The 17,605-nt window shown below is 39.3% G+C and overlaps 1 protein-coding gene across 2 annotated transcripts in view; it reads right to left on the bottom strand.

Moving 5' to 3' along the window:
* The window catches only part of IDE (insulin degrading enzyme), a gene marked incomplete at both ends in the record, with an annotated part of 50,656 nt that extends 36,520 nt beyond the window's left edge, over positions 1 to 14,136 (bottom strand). For both annotated transcript variants that reach the window (XM_079535457.1, XM_079535458.1), the window contains 5 exons: positions 1,106 to 1,228; positions 3,515 to 3,684; positions 4,586 to 4,793; positions 6,168 to 6,352; positions 14,033 to 14,136. In XM_079535457.1, coding sequence (XP_079391583.1) covers positions 1,106 to 1,228; positions 3,515 to 3,684; positions 4,586 to 4,793; positions 6,168 to 6,352; positions 14,033 to 14,136 — 790 coding nt within the window. The remainder of the gene's footprint in view (positions 1 to 1,105; positions 1,229 to 3,514; positions 3,685 to 4,585; positions 4,794 to 6,167; positions 6,353 to 14,032) is intronic.
* Between the last annotated feature and the right edge of the window lie 3,469 nt (positions 14,137 to 17,605).

Genomic DNA, 17,605 nt, shown 5'->3' with positions numbered 1-17,605 from the left:
CTAGGGTGATTCTTACTGAAAAGGTAAGAATTTAAGAGTCTATATAGGAACTGCTATACTGAAATCATTGCATGAATTTTGCTTTTGATTAATTTTATTTTTGCAGGATGAATTTTAAAACAAAATTACAGCAAAGTTATATTTGCCAGTATTTACCAGAGATGTTCTGATTCACTTATCACTTTTCACTGAGGCACATTGTATATATAAAGTGGAGGGGAAAAAAAAAATCAGAGAATTACTAGGCTGCACACAGCTTTGCAAGTCTACCTACTTCAGAATGCACAACAGGGAGATCGCAGATGACCTGCAGTGAGCAATTTTATTAATTTATTTATTTAAATGTTAGAGCATTTCCAACTATTTGTTTATCTATCAATTAGAAGTTCTGCTACACTGACAGCAAGGTGTTTTCAACAAAAAAATTATGGAATTGTGTTAATAATGTTTGTTTTCTGCACCTTGATTTGTATGTGTGGAGCTCCCCACTATCAAAAGGAATTAAATCAAAAAGAATGTGGAACTTATCAATTTTCAATTCTGATTCTGGATGACTTCAAAAGAAGAAAACAAAACAAAACAACAAAACATCTGTAGGATATAAAGCCTCCTGGAAAGCAATTGCATGATTCTGATGCTTGAACAAACAAGTGAGTGAGAAATGAACATTTCTTTTTAGGGAAAATAAATAAAGAGAAGGCTTTTCATCTAGATGTTAGATTAGGTTTATCCTTTAACAATGCAGACATATTTAGAGTGGAAATATGTACAAACGTCAAATATGAAAACAGCATCAAAAGCCCTCCCAACATCTGAGGTGTCAGTCTTCAAAAAACAAGCATATGACAGCAACTGGTGATTCAATACCAGATTCAGATTTTCAGCTTAGCTTTTGTATTGTAAACTTATGAACAATTACATTTACGCACTGCAAGTTGCTTTGGAGATGTCGCTAAGCGTAACATTAGGTTTGGTCAGTCTGTAAAAGCTTAACTTTTTCCCCTTCTGTAGATTTTCAGATTTTACACTCCTCTTCATGAACATAAACACACTGAAAGTCTTACGTGACAAACAACAAGAATAAAAAACACTTTTGAGCTCTCACCTCTTCCTAAGACACAAATAGCCATTAAATTTGATGAATAGTAAGTAGAATGAAACTTCAGTAACTCTTGTCTTACATCTATTCCTTCTTTGGTTGGTCTAGTTTCCAGAGTGAATTTGTTCCCTGTAACACAAAATAGCAGTAGAGCTTGTTGGTACAGGTATACTCGTGGTTTATGAATTTACAAAAAAAAGAAAAAAAAGAAAAATAATGAATCTGTTTTTGTCTGGATTGACAGTCAATTTAAGATTACTGTGCATAATGAAGTATATTTGTTCTATATTGTAAAAATATAATTGTAGAAATTATTGTTGTAAACACTTCCATCCTCTTTGTGCGTAGATTCTCAAGAATCTAAGAATGCTTCAGACTTCATAATTAATATTTTAATTTTAATGGCTATTTCAAAGCAACACAAGTGAGCCCAGGCTTTAATTCAGAAGGAAAAGGCTCTTTTGCACAACTAGAGCAGATTTTACTCCTGCATACACACACCTTTCAGAGGAACCACTGTGTGAAATCACTTATGGCACAGCGTGACAAAAATTACAGCCTAATATTTTAATTAAGAAAAGATGATTATTAATTTCATAACAATGGTTTGTTAATTGTGACTGCTCAGCTTATCAGATCTTACAGATCTGGGCCTAAAGACAACAGAAACACAGAAGTTACAAGAGTGCCCCTGAATCAATAGAAAGGGCAAATTAAAATAAAAGATCTAAAACTTCAGCTTAATAACTGTTCTATTAAGAGTACTAGCATAAATTAAGAGCCAACAGTCAGAAGACAGCTTGTAGAGATAGGAAAATGGACAACACAAAAGTGCCAGGAATTACTGTTATAGGCAGTTACTCAGTGATGGATAAAGAGTATCTGTGGACAAAGGAACAAATAAAGTATTAAGTATTAAGGTACAACTGTTTCTCTGGATAGAAAGAATAACGTAAATTTCACTATCAAAACAGGCTCTGCAGAGATAAGCTGTGATCTAAAGCATCAAATGGGAGCACTCCTATATTCTGCTAGACTGGCTAACAGCTCAGCTCAGCCAACAGGAAACAATAAGGATGTCAACTGCAGTTGTCTGCATGACAGCTGGCAACCCTGAGCAAATAAAAACCAAAGTCAGGCGCTAGCTCTGCTGAGTCAGATTTGCAGGAAGGCTACGCTCTGCTGAATTTGAGCAAACCTCAAGTATTCTCCCCCTGCGCAAACATTTCACTTGTCAGCTAAAAAAATCTTCCTAAACTGTAGAAAAATATTTCTGCAATATCCACTAATATTTTTTGAGAGCTGCATAGAAATGAAAAATAGTAATCTCTTCAGTAAAAGCAAAAACGTTATTTGCTGATTCAGGAAGGCCAAATTCCACCCCTCTGAGATTACAGAATATACTTCAGATACTCACCTGCAGTTTCCAAGACTTGCTTTCAAATTCATTTGTTTGGGGAATACAGTTTAAACTCCTCCTGTTTAGAACAGCCTCTTCATCAAGTGCAAAAATATTTTCCTCTTTCTTGAGCCAAAGGAAGAAGCCAGTCCTTACAGTTCATTACCTGCTCTCTAACCTCCCTACTGTATGCAATATTTCATCAACTGTTCACTCAGCAAACAGACCCAGCCACAAAATACATTCATGGTTAGATAGTGCAGTGCCCAAATTAATGGCACTAATACTTTGACAGCTTCAAAATAAACTTGCAACTCATGTATAAAATAACTTCAGCAAAACCTCCAATTAAACTTCTGCCAAAGCACATAACAGCTTTGGTTTTAAGCATAACCATGACCTGTTACTTTCATGCTTTTTAGTTTTCATTACTGAGCACTCCGTGATTAATAAAGACTGAGAAACACCATCAGCCATAGGATTGGGATTTGTTCAATAATAGTTTACCTAGACATCTGCTGCTGCATTTTATGCTTCATATTTTCTTTTCATGTTCTTACTCAGTAATTGCCAGGTTACTTTGCTAATCTTTCTGATTTGACCTAGTCACTGTCACCCAGTCTTAACAGAATGCTACTTAGCAAAAAGAACGTGACTAAGAACGATCAGAACACAGTCCATCCACGTTACCATGCACAAAGAAACACAGTACCAGATTATAACAAAAGGAATCACTGGAAAACAGCATCCATTGCAGTAATTATCAAAATCATAAAGAATGCCTCATCACTATCATGCAAGTCTTGTATCACTCTATTCTGCATGTTTTGTCTAGCTTGGTTTGGTCTACCATGTGGAAAAAGCAATAAAGCACTATAATAAACATGCATGGAGCAGAAAAAAAAAAAAAAAAAAAAAATCAGAATTGTTTCACTCCAGTCTTGATCAACTCCATATAATAACACTGCATACACTACACAGAACTCTAATAGAAGAATAATAATTTTCTGACAAACCTGTTCCAAATTTACTGAAGGGATGATTGGGGTTTCCAGTAGCCTTCTCCAATTGAAACAACCTCCAGGCATCATTCATCAGATTCTTTTCATGCTCAGAATCAACAGCATTCACTTCTCTATCTTTGCAGCTTTCATCAAACAAAGGGCACAGGAAAAACTGGGCAAATCTAAACAGAAAATTTTCAGATCAACTTTCCATTACATTTATTAATAGTATGAAGTATCCCTCCTGAAAATAACTGATTACTTTCCAGTGCAGAATTCACAAATTCCACAACAGCTTTAACACCGATTCATTAGTTCTCAATTTCTTTACCTATAAATACAGACTACAACATACTCACACCACAAAGAATCAATCTTGTGTCACAAATAATACACAGAAAACTTCTACTGTATAGAAGTTTAGCTGCAAGAAGTTCTTAATCTTGTGAATCAAATCAATTTTGTCATACAGAGGAAACAAGGAACAAACTTTGAGAGCAAAGAGCTCAGTCTTTATAAGTATGAACAACTTGATCACCAATGCAGAAATTCTGTGGCATAAGCAAAGGATTAAAAAGAAAACCAAAAAGTTTCCTAGAACAATACTTCTTACAAAGGGAAAAATCCACTGTCCATCTCACTGACTACACGCCCTTAAATTTCTGCTCTTTCCCACAAAAGGCGGAGGTTTCAGTCATTTCCCTTTACTAAAAGACATCCAATTTTATTTCTAGACTTCATTCTTATGCTGTCAAAGAAGTAAGGTTTACATGATATGCATAGTACTTGATGATACAGTCAGAGCACTTGCATAATGCATAAGCTCACTGTCACATTCTGTGCCCCACATTTTTGAAAATATTCCATATAAATACAATCTTTAAAAATTCTCCCTTGGTGAAGAAGTCTGCTAGCTGAAAAAAAAAATCTGAGAAATATTTTTTAAACTGAAGTCACCTACTATCAGTTTTAACAAAAGACAACGCTCTGAACCCTTTCTTTAATAACACAGTGAAAAAACATGAGGAAGAACTCTTAAGCCATTTGAAATAGCAGCAATAATTTAAACAGAAGTGTGTTTACCTGTCTAGTGCACCTTCTAGATGTTCGTGCGACACATCGAAGTAATAGTTTGTATGCTCTCCGCTGGTGAAAGCATTGGAGCTCCCTGCATGCTCACTGAGAAATTGACTATATTCATTCTCTTTTGGGTATTTCTTGGTTCCCAGAAACAGCATATGCTCACAAAAATGACTAAGTCCAGCAATGTTGGGCGGATCAGACAAAGACCCTGTAAGAGGAAAAATGTCATAAAATCACTGACAAAAAGTAATGATCAAATCTTAAGTCTTTTGAAGTTCTTTATATCACAGTATGTTGTCCAAGCCAATTATACAAATTCTGTAGTTATAAGTAGACACTTGGCAGCTAACAGTCAACTAAAATCAGTCTTAAAAAAAAAAAAAAAAAAAGGAAATTTAAAATGAGTAACTGAACCAATTACTGCCTCAAACTGTCTTCCCAGCTCAGCCTGCATTGATTGCTTTTCAGACAAATAAGATTTAAATTGAAGTTCATGATTCATAATCTGTATAGACCTGGCAGATCACAATGTTCTGTCTTCCATAGTTTGATTTTAATAACTGCATTGCATTAAAAGGCAGCAATTGACAGCCACAATTAAGGAGGTGTTTCCCCTGTGGTTTACAGGATGAGTAATAACCTGTGATTAATAGCCAGGACACAAGCAGCTATTGGAAGTCAGTGAGGAGGTGAGAAGGCAGACACTTTAGAAGACAACAAAGGCTTCCTGGAACGTAAGGCAGAAGCATGACGTTCGAATCTGGCAGTTCTGCTTTGAACCTTACAACAGTGAGCAATGGGAGAATATAGGTGGAGGTAACAGACATTTCCTCCAGCACACGTGCAGGAACAGGACATACATTGGTTACTACTGTCAGAGTATCCAAGAAAACCAGATTTGGGATCCTCTGAACCAGATAATGATTTGTACCAGAAGCTTACAAAGTTACTCTACTACTTGTGTCCTAACATCAATGGCACAAAGAGCTCCCAACTATATATACTGCAAGAGGATGAGTAAAGATGCTCGGGTAATGTGTGCATGCATCACACTTTGGAAGTGAGAAACTGTCACTTTGAGAAATACCTCCACTAAAAGAAAAGGCTTCCACAGCTTCAAGATACCGTCTTCCCTTTCTATGCCTTGTATTCCTATTTGCAACTTAAGCATCACTGCAGCTAGGGTGTGCCTCCCCATGTCCTCCAGCACTACAGCACCTTCTCACCTCAACTCATCAACAATTTCACCAAAAAAAAAGTCTGACGTGACAGATGGAGCCATCTGAAATAATTGTACTCACACCCGCCCCTTTCCTGCTTACAAAAGAGCTTTCATAACATGAAACTTACTCATTAAAAGACATATTTCTACACTTGAGTAAACACAGTTTACCAAGAGAATTTAATTAGCCCTCATAATTTTCAACTTAGTACGCCAAAGAATTAAGCTCTAAATTTCAGTAGAAGACCAGGCTAGCAACTAGATATTACTCCTGCCAGTTTATTTGCAATTAACATACCAAAATTTAAAGAATTTTAATGATATAATAATTGTTTAATGAACACAAATTGCATTAAATACCTATGTGCACATCGAGTGCTGCTGAAGACTTATCCGTGGTGGGGTCACTGATGAGAAGTGCTTTAATGCCATTTGCCAATTCCAGTCCACGATATTCTCGTTTATCTTCAGGTGATTTGATAATTTCATTTGTTATTCTCTTAATAGCAGGATTGTTCATTTTGTTATTTGTCTCGTTCTGAAGACTTAAGGAAAATAAAAGAGAAATCACTTACTGCTTTTATGTAAGAGCTGTTCATAGATTAACAGTTATGTTAGAGAATAAGCTGTGGGTGATAGAGACAGCAAGGAATTTAGTTCTGCACAACACTCATATACCATAGCTCAAATCCTGAGAGATTCCTGCAAAAAAAGTAAAATAAAAAAATAGGCTGAGCAATGCAAAAAAAAAATGCTGATCACATAATTGAATGTTCACCGTTTCACTAGCAGTAATTAGAAAATAACTTAGCAAAGTAATAACATGTCCCTGTTCAACTACGATAAGAATGAAATAAATCCTACGTTGCTATCTTGAATATACTTCCAGGCTTCGGGAAAGTATTTTCACTGAAGCTTCTGAACTGGTCGTTATATTCTGTATGCTGTAACTTTACAATCTCAGGTTTAAAACAAATACCACGGCAACTGGGTTTGTACAGTCAGATGTGAGAGGGTAACATCATTCACACGATTGCCAGAAACATACAACAGAAGAATCACCATGATCAAAGACTGCTTCATATGTATAAAATTCTACTATTTTACAGATGGAAGGTGGATGATTATAAAGCAAAGCAGCAGAATAGCCATTTGATCTTTGAAAAAAAATTTGGAAGAAGTAAAAAGACTATCTGGAATTTTCAAATAGACTGAAAGAAAGCACAATTACCAACAAGAATTATAATCCAAGTAAAAAAAAATCTGGAGTTTAGAAAGCATCAAGGAATAGTCAGAATTTGAACACTGCCAAGCCAGAGCCAATAATAAATAATACAGAATAGCACCTGTAAATGTGCTGCAAGGTGCATTTCAGAAGGAAATACTTCCATTACTAACCGTACTTTTTTTTTTTTTTTTTTTTTTTTTTTTTTTTTTTAAAGCTCAGTCAAATGTAATAACTATTTCCCCACTTGGATGCTGAAATTACATGTCTACGCTCTAATTTACATCTCTCATACATTTACTGGCTTAACCTTATATGCAGAGTGCACCTATCATTCACAATCACAGTGTACTCCAAGCATAGAGACTTGTTTGTTTGCATCAACAACATGTGTTGTGGAATAAAAATGTTTCTTCATTTAAAGTTCAAAGTATGAAGTAGAAAAACTCTACTGTAAGTGTATACCTAAGCATAAAGAAAGAAATGATACTACCTTTCATAGAAAAAGTAACTAAGCTGTTCTTAATTCCATTTCACTGTCTCTTCTACATGGTTCTATTGGACTGACAAATGTAAGCATTCAGGAGAACAGAGCCATTTCTGTATTTCCTGATTTCACCTCTACTAATGCACAACTATCAGTTGGCTTTCAGTTAAAGCCTTCTGCCTCATTAACATACTAGTTACTAAACAGAAGATGAAGGTACACTATAAAATTTCAAATCTGGGAGGTTTCATATGCTACACAATTTCCTCGTCACGTGGTAACTCCTTATTTCTCTACCTCCTCATTGAGTCACAGAATGTTGATTGTTCACACGACTCATCATTCCAATGTGATTCATCAAATTACACAGCTTCCGTGAAACCTCACAGTTTTCAACTGATGTCTTGTGAAGCTGCACACCTCCACCTCATGCTATCATCATTCCCTTCTTGTTCCTCCTTCACAGCTATCTCCAGTTTAGCAGCCAAATTTCAGAACAGGAAATCTACCATTCTCAAAAGATCAAATGATTAAGCCCTCCAACTAAGGACTTAATTCTGTATCTCTTTATTGATTGTTATTTTCATGAGCATTGAAAATGCTCATGAATGTAAGATTCTCCCCCAGCTCCAAGAGGGTTCATATAATTAAGCCAGAATTACTTCCTTGAAAGCTACATAAACTGTGCTAGCAGAAGCAAGAGAGCAAGAGCAGATGAAACACACAATATATTTGAAAGGCAGCATGACAAAAGAAAACAAAACATACAGGTCCGATACTTTCTAGCTAAAGCACTATTCCTTCTGGTGGTATGCAATTATAACACAATAGTTAGAAAAGAAAATGCAGTTTGAGACAGAATATTTTTACAGTGACATTTTCTTAAGCGAGCTGTAAGCTCCATTCATTCGCAACTGCTTTTTGACAAAAGAAAAATAAGTAACAAACTTTTTTATTTCTAGTTTATTTGAGAAGTAGTCTAATTCCTTAAGTTATGCTGAGGGCCTGTTCTAAAGTACTGGTGCTATATCTACTTTGCTATGCTATCATCACAGCCAGCATTGGATGCTGACATCCAGTAGGAAAGAAATTTATCCACAAACTAGACGCGTCCCTATTCAGTGACTGGGAAATCTTTAACATTCTTCCCTCTCATCAAAATGACTTCACTTGTACAAGAAAAGTCTAAGGCAGTTTGCAGTAAAGTGATATTCTATTATTTAAGGTCCATCTTTGTAACAAGTTGTAGGGAGGCAGTCCCTCAAAACCAGTGAGGCTTCCTGGGGAAGCCAGCTTCCACCTGCAGAGTACAACAGAGTGGGATTAAGTGATACGTGAGTCTTCCTACTTATTTTAGTCTAAGTTATTTTAGTAAACTTGTAATTAAAAATCAACCACCGCAGTCATGCCTAAGTTTAGTGTTTGAACAATTAAAGACCGTATTTGAAAACCAATTAACAGAAACTCCTGAGAGATGCCTTCATTGCATGAATGTAACTAGCTAATAAAAATATGACCCTGAAAGCACAAACTCCAAAGCACTTTTCTAGATTTGTGGTTACAACAGGCTGCACAAATTGAACTCAAATGTTGATAAGTAAGTCTGACCAGACAAATGGCTATAAACACTCATCAGCTTGAAGTAACCAGCTGGAGGACGACCAACATCTCTGCAGATTTCCATGCCTATTTTCAACATATATCAGTTGTCTTAAAACTTGGGATTCCCTGAAGCTTTCATACAACTGAACCTGAATTTCTTTTATGCATATCTGTGGGAGCATCGATGTGCTCACTGCAAGTTTACAGTGCATATACTAGAATCTGCATTGTTCCTAGTCTTCAATTCATGTCTCATGTGTTCCGATTACACTTCACATATCATGCTGGCTGCAATACAAACATTCTAACTCCACACTGACAACAGTAACAGCCAATCTCATTTTCTATCTCTTTCAAGATCCATATTTTATTTGCATGCCCGCCTGTATTTTAGTTTTCTTTTAAATTCCAAATTTCACTGCCTACCACTTACCAGAGGGAAACCTTTCTGAATCCAAACTTCTTTGTTCTGTCTTGTAAGGGATCTAGCACTGACACAAGCAGCCTGTATTACCTACTAATCCTTGTGGTTTACAGTCCTTAGTAACTTAGACAAAAACTTCTTCAGCTGGCAATGCCTGGAGCAAAAGAAGAGCTGTGTGCTTCAGCAGGAGGCCTGGGGCTGCAGAACTACAGCCAAGACAACTCACAGTAAGTCTTCTCTCCTTTCCTGCAGTGAATTATTATCACTGAGTGAAGCACTGTGGAGGATTCCATGAACTTCCTTAGCTACAAACTAGTGGCTCTGCAGTTATAAAATAAATCTCCATTCTTTCACATGTCTTTAACCCTCATCTCCTTTAAGTCTGCCATTCCTCATGGCAGCAGCAGCATTTGACGGCATTGTGACATCTTTATGAGCATAACAGTGACATTAGCAATAAACCAACCTGTAACTGACCAGCTCTCTCAGCTTATTGATTCACTTGTACACCACAATTAAAAGTTTATTTTTTAAACTAAACTGTATTCAGAACAGTTGTTTTCCTAAAATCAGGCTGCTGTTTTTATTAAGGCATATAGACACTTCCATATACACCATCAATATATTACAAATTTGAACAGAAAGCAAGTAATCTCAACAAGCATAATTAAATCTTCTCAGGCAACTAATGTCATAAAGGATGCTTAAGAACAATCATCATAAACCATTCAGGTTACGTGGTTCAAAAGTAGCCCAACTTAGTAAGTATTCTTCTACACACAGAGAGATTAAAACAGTTTATGTGATTCAAAATACATAACCCACTGCAGCAATCTGCTGTGAATTTACTTGTCAAGAAGCTACAGAATGTATCTCAGATTCCAACACGTTCCTGATGCTGATCTGAATAAATGTGATTGCATACACACACTGACTAAGGAGATAAACCATGACTTAATCAGTGCTCCCAAGTTATTAAAAACAACTAATCATGCCAAATCAGACAAGTTTGAGGATGATGAATATTTATAAGGCTTTGTCATGTAGTTCATTTTGAAGAAATTCTGAAGTCTAACTACAAGAAAGCATTTTCAGAACCTTAGCCTCCAGCTTTCTGCCAGGTCTGGAACCCACAGAAAACTCCCTCTTAATGACAGCGGCCAGGGCAGATGCTGCCTTCCTTGCTCTCCTTCTCAGAAGGGTCCATATCTTCTGCAGCTTCTATGTTACATCCATAAGGCTCAGTCTGCTACAGATTTCATTGCCAGGTGACTGTAAAACTGGGCATGATTACCAGCAGCATTAATGAGATGACAGCACATTGTGAACTCGGCAAAACCAAGGACCATGGTAGTTTCACTTGTACAATTCAGGCCTGAACAGCAAAACATCATGTTTTCAGCAGCCTTGGCTTGGTGAAACAGGATGGGATCAAGATACCAAAGCTAACTCAGTGCCTTAAAATTATATTCCTTTGCTTGAACGTTTTATAGTTTCCAAAGGTTAAAAAAAGAAAAAAAATGAAAAAGGCAGAACGTTATACAATCTGCCAGCAGACACAGTAGTAAAGGATAACAATTTTTTTCCTAAACTTCTAAATCACTTTAGCTTACATTCCCTCTCTTTAAAAATTCCCCGCAAAGAATTCATTAAACATCTTCCAGGATAAAAAAATATTTTATCCAGGTTCAAATGAAACAATCATTTTCCCAGTATTTGTTGCTTCAATTAGGCAATATCAAATTCTAATGCTTGAACAATACAGTGGGTGGTTTGTTTTTTTGTTTTTTTGTTGTTTTTTTGTTGGTGGTGGTGGTGACAGTGGTGGGTTTTTTTTGTTTTTTGTTTTTTTTTTAACATTTAAGCAAAATTATCTGGGGTTTTGGTCTTCAGACAATTATAACGATACAGATTCTTCAGAATGACTTCCTAAGTCTGGCACAGTATTTTACATTGCATCGTTATATGCATCAGCCTCAAATCACATGCTAAGAACAAGACTGATAACAGTTTCCATGTCATATGCTTATGTACTTGAAAAGTGTATTTTACTTTCTTCAGAAACATTCACATGAATTCATTTCATTGTGCTATGCATCAAATCCCCACAAGCCAGCAGGATTCCCCTTCACCCTTCCTCCCTTCCTTACATTTCCCACCATTCCAGGGCACGATCCACAGCTACAGGGCAGCAGCAGTGCCAGCACAGCCCTGCATGTGCCAGGAGAGACTGCTGTGCTTTATTCTAGAATGGATTGGGATGTGTACTTCATACATTTTGTCAGCAACTAACACATCAGATTGTCCAAGACTGTCTGTAAAGCCAACTCACCTAACACTTTATGCAACCATCTGTCTCAAACCCTCAAACTTAAAAACTTGTGAGGTCTGAAGAAAGAAAAAAAAATATATATATATATATATATATATATATATATATATATATATATATATATATATATATAAAGACTAAAACTTTCCTTACACTGCACAACAGAAGTGCATTGAAAGATATGAGATGAGAACTGGCAAGAAAAAGTGATCTAGCAACAAAACCACAAAGAACTTTGGGATTTGGTATCATGAACAGCACTGTAATCCCCTGTTAAAAACAACTGCTTATTTAACACTGGAGCTTTGACAGAACCAACAGAGCTATAACAATGAGCAGTATCCTGTGGTGTTTCAGCAAAGGAATTCCAGATTGTTTACCTATTTTTGTTCTAATTTTTATGATTTTAGACTGAATTGTCTAAATTCAGTTCAAGTTCTACTGCTAACACCCTGAATAAATCTTCAACTTAGAGCAATTTTTTCCATTTCAATCTTTCAGACAAGATACAGTTCTGACTCATTCTAAAAACAACTTGCAGAAGGTCAGGCCTTCTAAATAGAGAGCTACAGTGAATCAACTTTTGAACAAGCCTCAACAAAAATCACCTGACCAACAATATACAGCCCTACATCATTGTAGGCATAGTACAATTAAATTAATTCCTCTTCAGATATTCTCATTACAAAGAGTCCTTCTGCTATCTTGTTAGAAAGACCAACATTATGAAAGTACCCGATACAATAGAATTAATATATCACAAAAATCAACCCAATATGACTTCCTAAATGCTCTGATAGTATTTTTAGTAAATGACTTCAGTGAGCAACCGTCACCTGCAGTGACCCCTAACCATGTGCTAACACCTTCCAGCTCACTGAAACGCTAGAGGTAAGGAACCTTTTTCCCTCTTCCCTCCTTCTCTGGAGGTAGCAGAGCAGGGAACTACTACTGTGTTCACATGCAATATGAGGTGTATCGCTGACACTCTGATAAAGTTCCTGAACGTAGGGACTCTACCACAATCTTACACACATGTAAATACACTTGTAGGGACATCCCAACACCAGTATAATTTGCTCTTTAATTGAGGCTAAAGCAGCTAATTTCAACGTTGTATGCAAGATGAGAAGAGATAAGGCGGCCTAACTTGGAAATTATCCCCGTTACTCAATTATTAAAATATATCTGTTACCAGAGTCTTAGTTTTCACAAGTTCTCCATCTTTAAAAAACAACAACAAAAAACTAAGTGAAGTACTAAGCCTCCTCTGCCCCCTCTCATTTCATTATCATTTATCTAGATCCTAATTCACAATCAAATGGATGATTAATTCATGGTTGTAGGCAGTATGAAAACACAACAGGCCTACTCACACACACCAAAATCCAAATACTCTATACATTCAAACACTCCAAGAGAAGTAATCCAGCAGAAGGACCGACAGCAGCAGCTCAGAGCACACACTGTGGATTACCTTCACAGCAGCCAAGAGACAGGGTACATTCATGCCGTGGTGCACACAGCAATCACAAGCAATAACGGTGCACCCAAAGTTTGCCACACGAGCAGTTGACAGCATGAGTCATCATAAGTCATTTGTTTTCCCAAAGAAAAGAAAAGCTACTTTGCCGTCTTACTTTTGTGCCGTTAAATATAGCTTTGGCCATCAGGGTAACGGGCACGGCACCTACAGAAGGAAGAGAACAAAGTTCCCCTCTCCTTCCTGTCAACTGCGGATAACTCGGAGCAATGTTATTTCTGCCCCGTTTGGGATTTTACGCTTCAGGAGAGCAGGGCGAGCTAAGCAACATCAGAACTCCTTTTTAAAAGGAAAATGAAGGCAAAAAAACGCAACAACAATCAACGACCAGTAAGCCCACCAGGCACGCAAAGGACGCCCGCCCTGCCGGTACCGGCGGCGCAGAGCAGGGCACACGCAGGCCGACCGCCCCCCGCTCCCCTTACGGTTTCCCCACGGCCCCGCGTTCCGGGCTGCCCTCGTTCCCCACAGAGCCGGGGCCGCCCCGGCCGCACAGCGCGCCTCCGCCCCGGCCCTCACACAACGTGGGGGTTGCAGGCGGATCTCCGGCCCCTCACGGCAGCGCTGTTTCCCCTCCGCCCGGTTCCCCCGCCTCACGCGCACGCACCGTACCCGAGAAAGCCGCGCCGAGGGGCGAACTGCGAGGCCGGGGCGGCCCAAGGACGCGCGCAGCCCAGCAGAGCCCGCCTCAGTTCAGGGAGCAGCCGCTGCCGCATATCCCAGCCCCGCCGCCCGCGCCCGGCTTCTCCCCGCCGCACGGCCCGGCCCGGTCCCGCTCAGCAGACGCCGCTCCTCAGCTCAGCTCAGCGCCGCGGTCGGCAGCGGCGCCATCTTCTCCGCCCGCCTCCCCTCCCAGCCCGGCCAATCCCTCCCCGGCGCCCTCGGGGTCCCGTCCGCCCTCCTCGCCCGGCGGGCCCGCTTTCACCGCGCCGGGCCTAACGGGGCCCGTACCTGGGGGCACCTCGGGCTGCCTCTGCTGCCGGCGGGGCGGGGGCTGCGGCTGGGGAGGGGGCGGGGGGCCTCTGGGAGGAGGCGGAGGCGGCAGAGGGGGTGGGTGGCTGGGCGGGGAGCCGGGGCGACTCTCGTTGTGGCGGGTAGGCCCCCGAGCCGCGCCCGGCGGAGGCAGACGGAGCGAAGGGCAGCGGCAGCGCTCCGCCGCCGCCTTGAGGGACCGCGCGGGGCCCGGCCGTTTCCCTGCTGGCGAAAGCCGAGACAAAAGGTAATTGGATGCCTCTTAATTTGAGTTCGGTGCCGCCCTGAGCGGCTGAGATTTCAGTTCTCGTCGTGGAGCCGGTGTCTGAACCCTCCCTGCCCGCGGGGAGAGGAATTAAGCTTTGGGAGCGATCCTGTAGCAGCCGCGTGGCCTCCGCTCATCACCCGTGAGCTGCGGGCTGCCTCAGAACGTGCGAGTGATGGGCTGGATCAGCTGCTGCTGTAACTGTGGGCCTCCGGATTTCTGGGGAGATATTTCGTTCTTCTGTTGGTATACTTGCCTGTGGGAAGGCGGTGGTTGTGGCTGGCTACTTAAATTCATTTTTAGGAAAAAAAACGCTAAAAATATCACCACAACACCTGTTTGTGTTTCTAATAACTTGCTTTCTTCAGATGTAGCTTGTTTCGACTGTCCTATTTCACAAAACTTAAAAATACTGAAAATATCTCAATTTGTTACGTTTGGTGCCCACTTTTAGTCCGTGTCCTTACAGGCGGTAGGTCACAGTTGGAAGCGCTTCGCAGGACCCTGCTGTCCTTCAGAACCCAGTGACTCAGCTCAGACTATTCCTGTATCCATAGATGGAAGTGAAGATGTATCTGATGGAACTTTAAACCTGTTGTCTTTGGTCAAATTAGCTGTTTAGAATGGGAGCATGGTACTCCAGATGGTCAACAAAATCTGTCAGGAAGTTTTGGTAGACATTCAGCTGCTGGTTCCCATTGAAGCCTGGGCTGCTATAGAGACGTTCCTATCTGTACCTGAGCTTCCTAATTTAAAGTAGTCATGTCTGTATCAAGCACACCCACACTCTGGTCTCAGTTTAGATACAGAACTGTCTCACAAGTTAACTAAACCTGGTTAGAGCAAAGCAATACTCTTTGCCTAAATTAACTGGTTGGATTTAGAATTGTGTGGGAGCCTAGTTTTAACACAACATGGTACATCATGGAAAAAGGAAGTGTCACGTTGTCCTCATAAGATTCTAGTTTGAGGTAATCTGCTTTTATTCCATTTCCTAGTGTATGTAAAAGAGAAGATAAGGACAGAGGGAAAAAGGAAAGGATAAGTGATGAGATCTTTAATCTTAATTCTATCCTATCACCATTGCCTGTGCATCAGAAAGGGTAATACTGCCGTATTGAGAAGGCGGCAAACTGCCAACTGATTGCCTTTTAGTGATAGATCTGCTTTCTTCCTGAAGCAACCAGGGGATTAAAAGGTTGGGATTTGGAGTAGAAGAAATGCTTCTGCCTCTTTTGCTATTAAAAGTTGTAGATGGGTCGTATCAGCTCTCATGTGAAAGATGCAAAAATGTACAAGCGGTTTTTTCCTTTTTCAGGTCCTAAAGAATTTTCTACCCTAATGCACCCTGTTTTTTTCAGCTGTTAGTTGCTCTGATAAATACTACCTTTCTCTATAGATCTTGCCTAATCTATGTATATATATGTCAACAGTTTAAGAACTGGTTCAGCCCAGTTCTGTGATTAATGGGTGGTGGGACATATGGACCCATGCCCCGGAAAAAAGGGAATGGGAAAAAGGGTAGTGAGATAGGCCTAAAAACAAAACAGTGGCAACAATCTGAGGAGGAAAGCTAATTTACTAAAAAAGATATCAGAATGCAAAATAACGCAATATAATACAGTATAATTGGAATTGAAGCTAATAAATCAAATAAAATGAGAGTGTACAAAAACCAAAGGCTTTACTCTAATGCTGAAGGCAAGATGTCTAGCTGGGCAAAAGAGAGAGACATCTTGTGATCTGCAAACAGTTCTATCTTTCCCTCTGAGTGGAAAACGGAAACAAAACAACGCAAAGCCCTCTGTGGTATGTAGTATGTTGTTTTGTTCTCTTCTGAAAGCCAAGTACCTGGAACTACCCATGGACCTGGAGTATTAATCCTTTAACTCCCAGTGCACTACTTGATGTTATGATGTGGAATACCGATAACCAAAAATCATAAAACCATGGAACTTACTACATCAGCAGAACTGTGGGATTTTGGGAGTAGTCGCAACTAGAGCGAGGGCTTCTCCTTGTGTAGCTGTGATGATGAAAGATCACATCTTCACACGTCAAACACAATTAAGTTCACACCTACTATTCTTTACACCTGTCTTACTGACTCTATTCCCTGTTTAGAGGCCATGCTGTTGCACTGATATTTATTTGGAATGCATATTATTATAATTAACTACTCTCTGTTTCAGTTTATATACTAACCAGAAACCACCTTTATCCAAAATTTGGACATATTTTGCATGTTTTTCAAGAATTTTTAATATAACGCTATTAGCAAAAGTGATGAACTTTATCTATTAAACAGCCCAGCTGTTTAATTTTTTTTTTCCTTATAGGACTTTAATTGCTTCAAGGCAGTTGGTGCTGATTTTCTTATCTGCTCTAGAGGAAAAAAAAAAGTGTTGTCAAAAACGATTAGGACTTAAGATTTGGAGTCACTATGGAAATTGTCAAAAATTCCCATGAAGAAGCCTGATAAAGAAGCAGATCTCTCTTCAGGTTATGTGACATGGCTGTACGGTGCAAGAAAAGCAATCCTAAAGATAGTCAGGTTCAAAACTGTCTAGAATAAAACAGGTATTTTCTATTCCTGTTGAAAACTGAGGGAACAAATGCTAAACTCCAATTACAGTCTTGTCATGTTTCTAATAGAAGCTCATTTTTCCACCTACCTAAAATTCTGGAGTCAAGTAAAATTGCAGTTGGATTTCTGTGGGTTGCTCCAAAAGTAATGCCTCCTATTTACTTCCATGAAAACTACAACAGCTATAAAGAGCACAGTAACACTATACGACAGTGCAAATGCTCAGCTATAAAACTATTTTTTTCAACATAGTCACCACCATTAGTTATGCATTTTTGTCAGCAATGAACAAGAGCCCGCATGCTATCCTCATAAAAATCTGTACCAGTGGAGATGACCACTGCTACCAATGCTAAAGTGC

This window comes from Tetrao urogallus (assembly GCF_951394365.1).
Source record: "Tetrao urogallus genome assembly, chromosome: 5".
Classification (NCBI taxonomy): domain Eukaryota; kingdom Metazoa; phylum Chordata; class Aves; order Galliformes; family Phasianidae; genus Tetrao; species Tetrao urogallus.
This window is presented reverse-complemented; position numbering and strand designations above follow the sequence as displayed.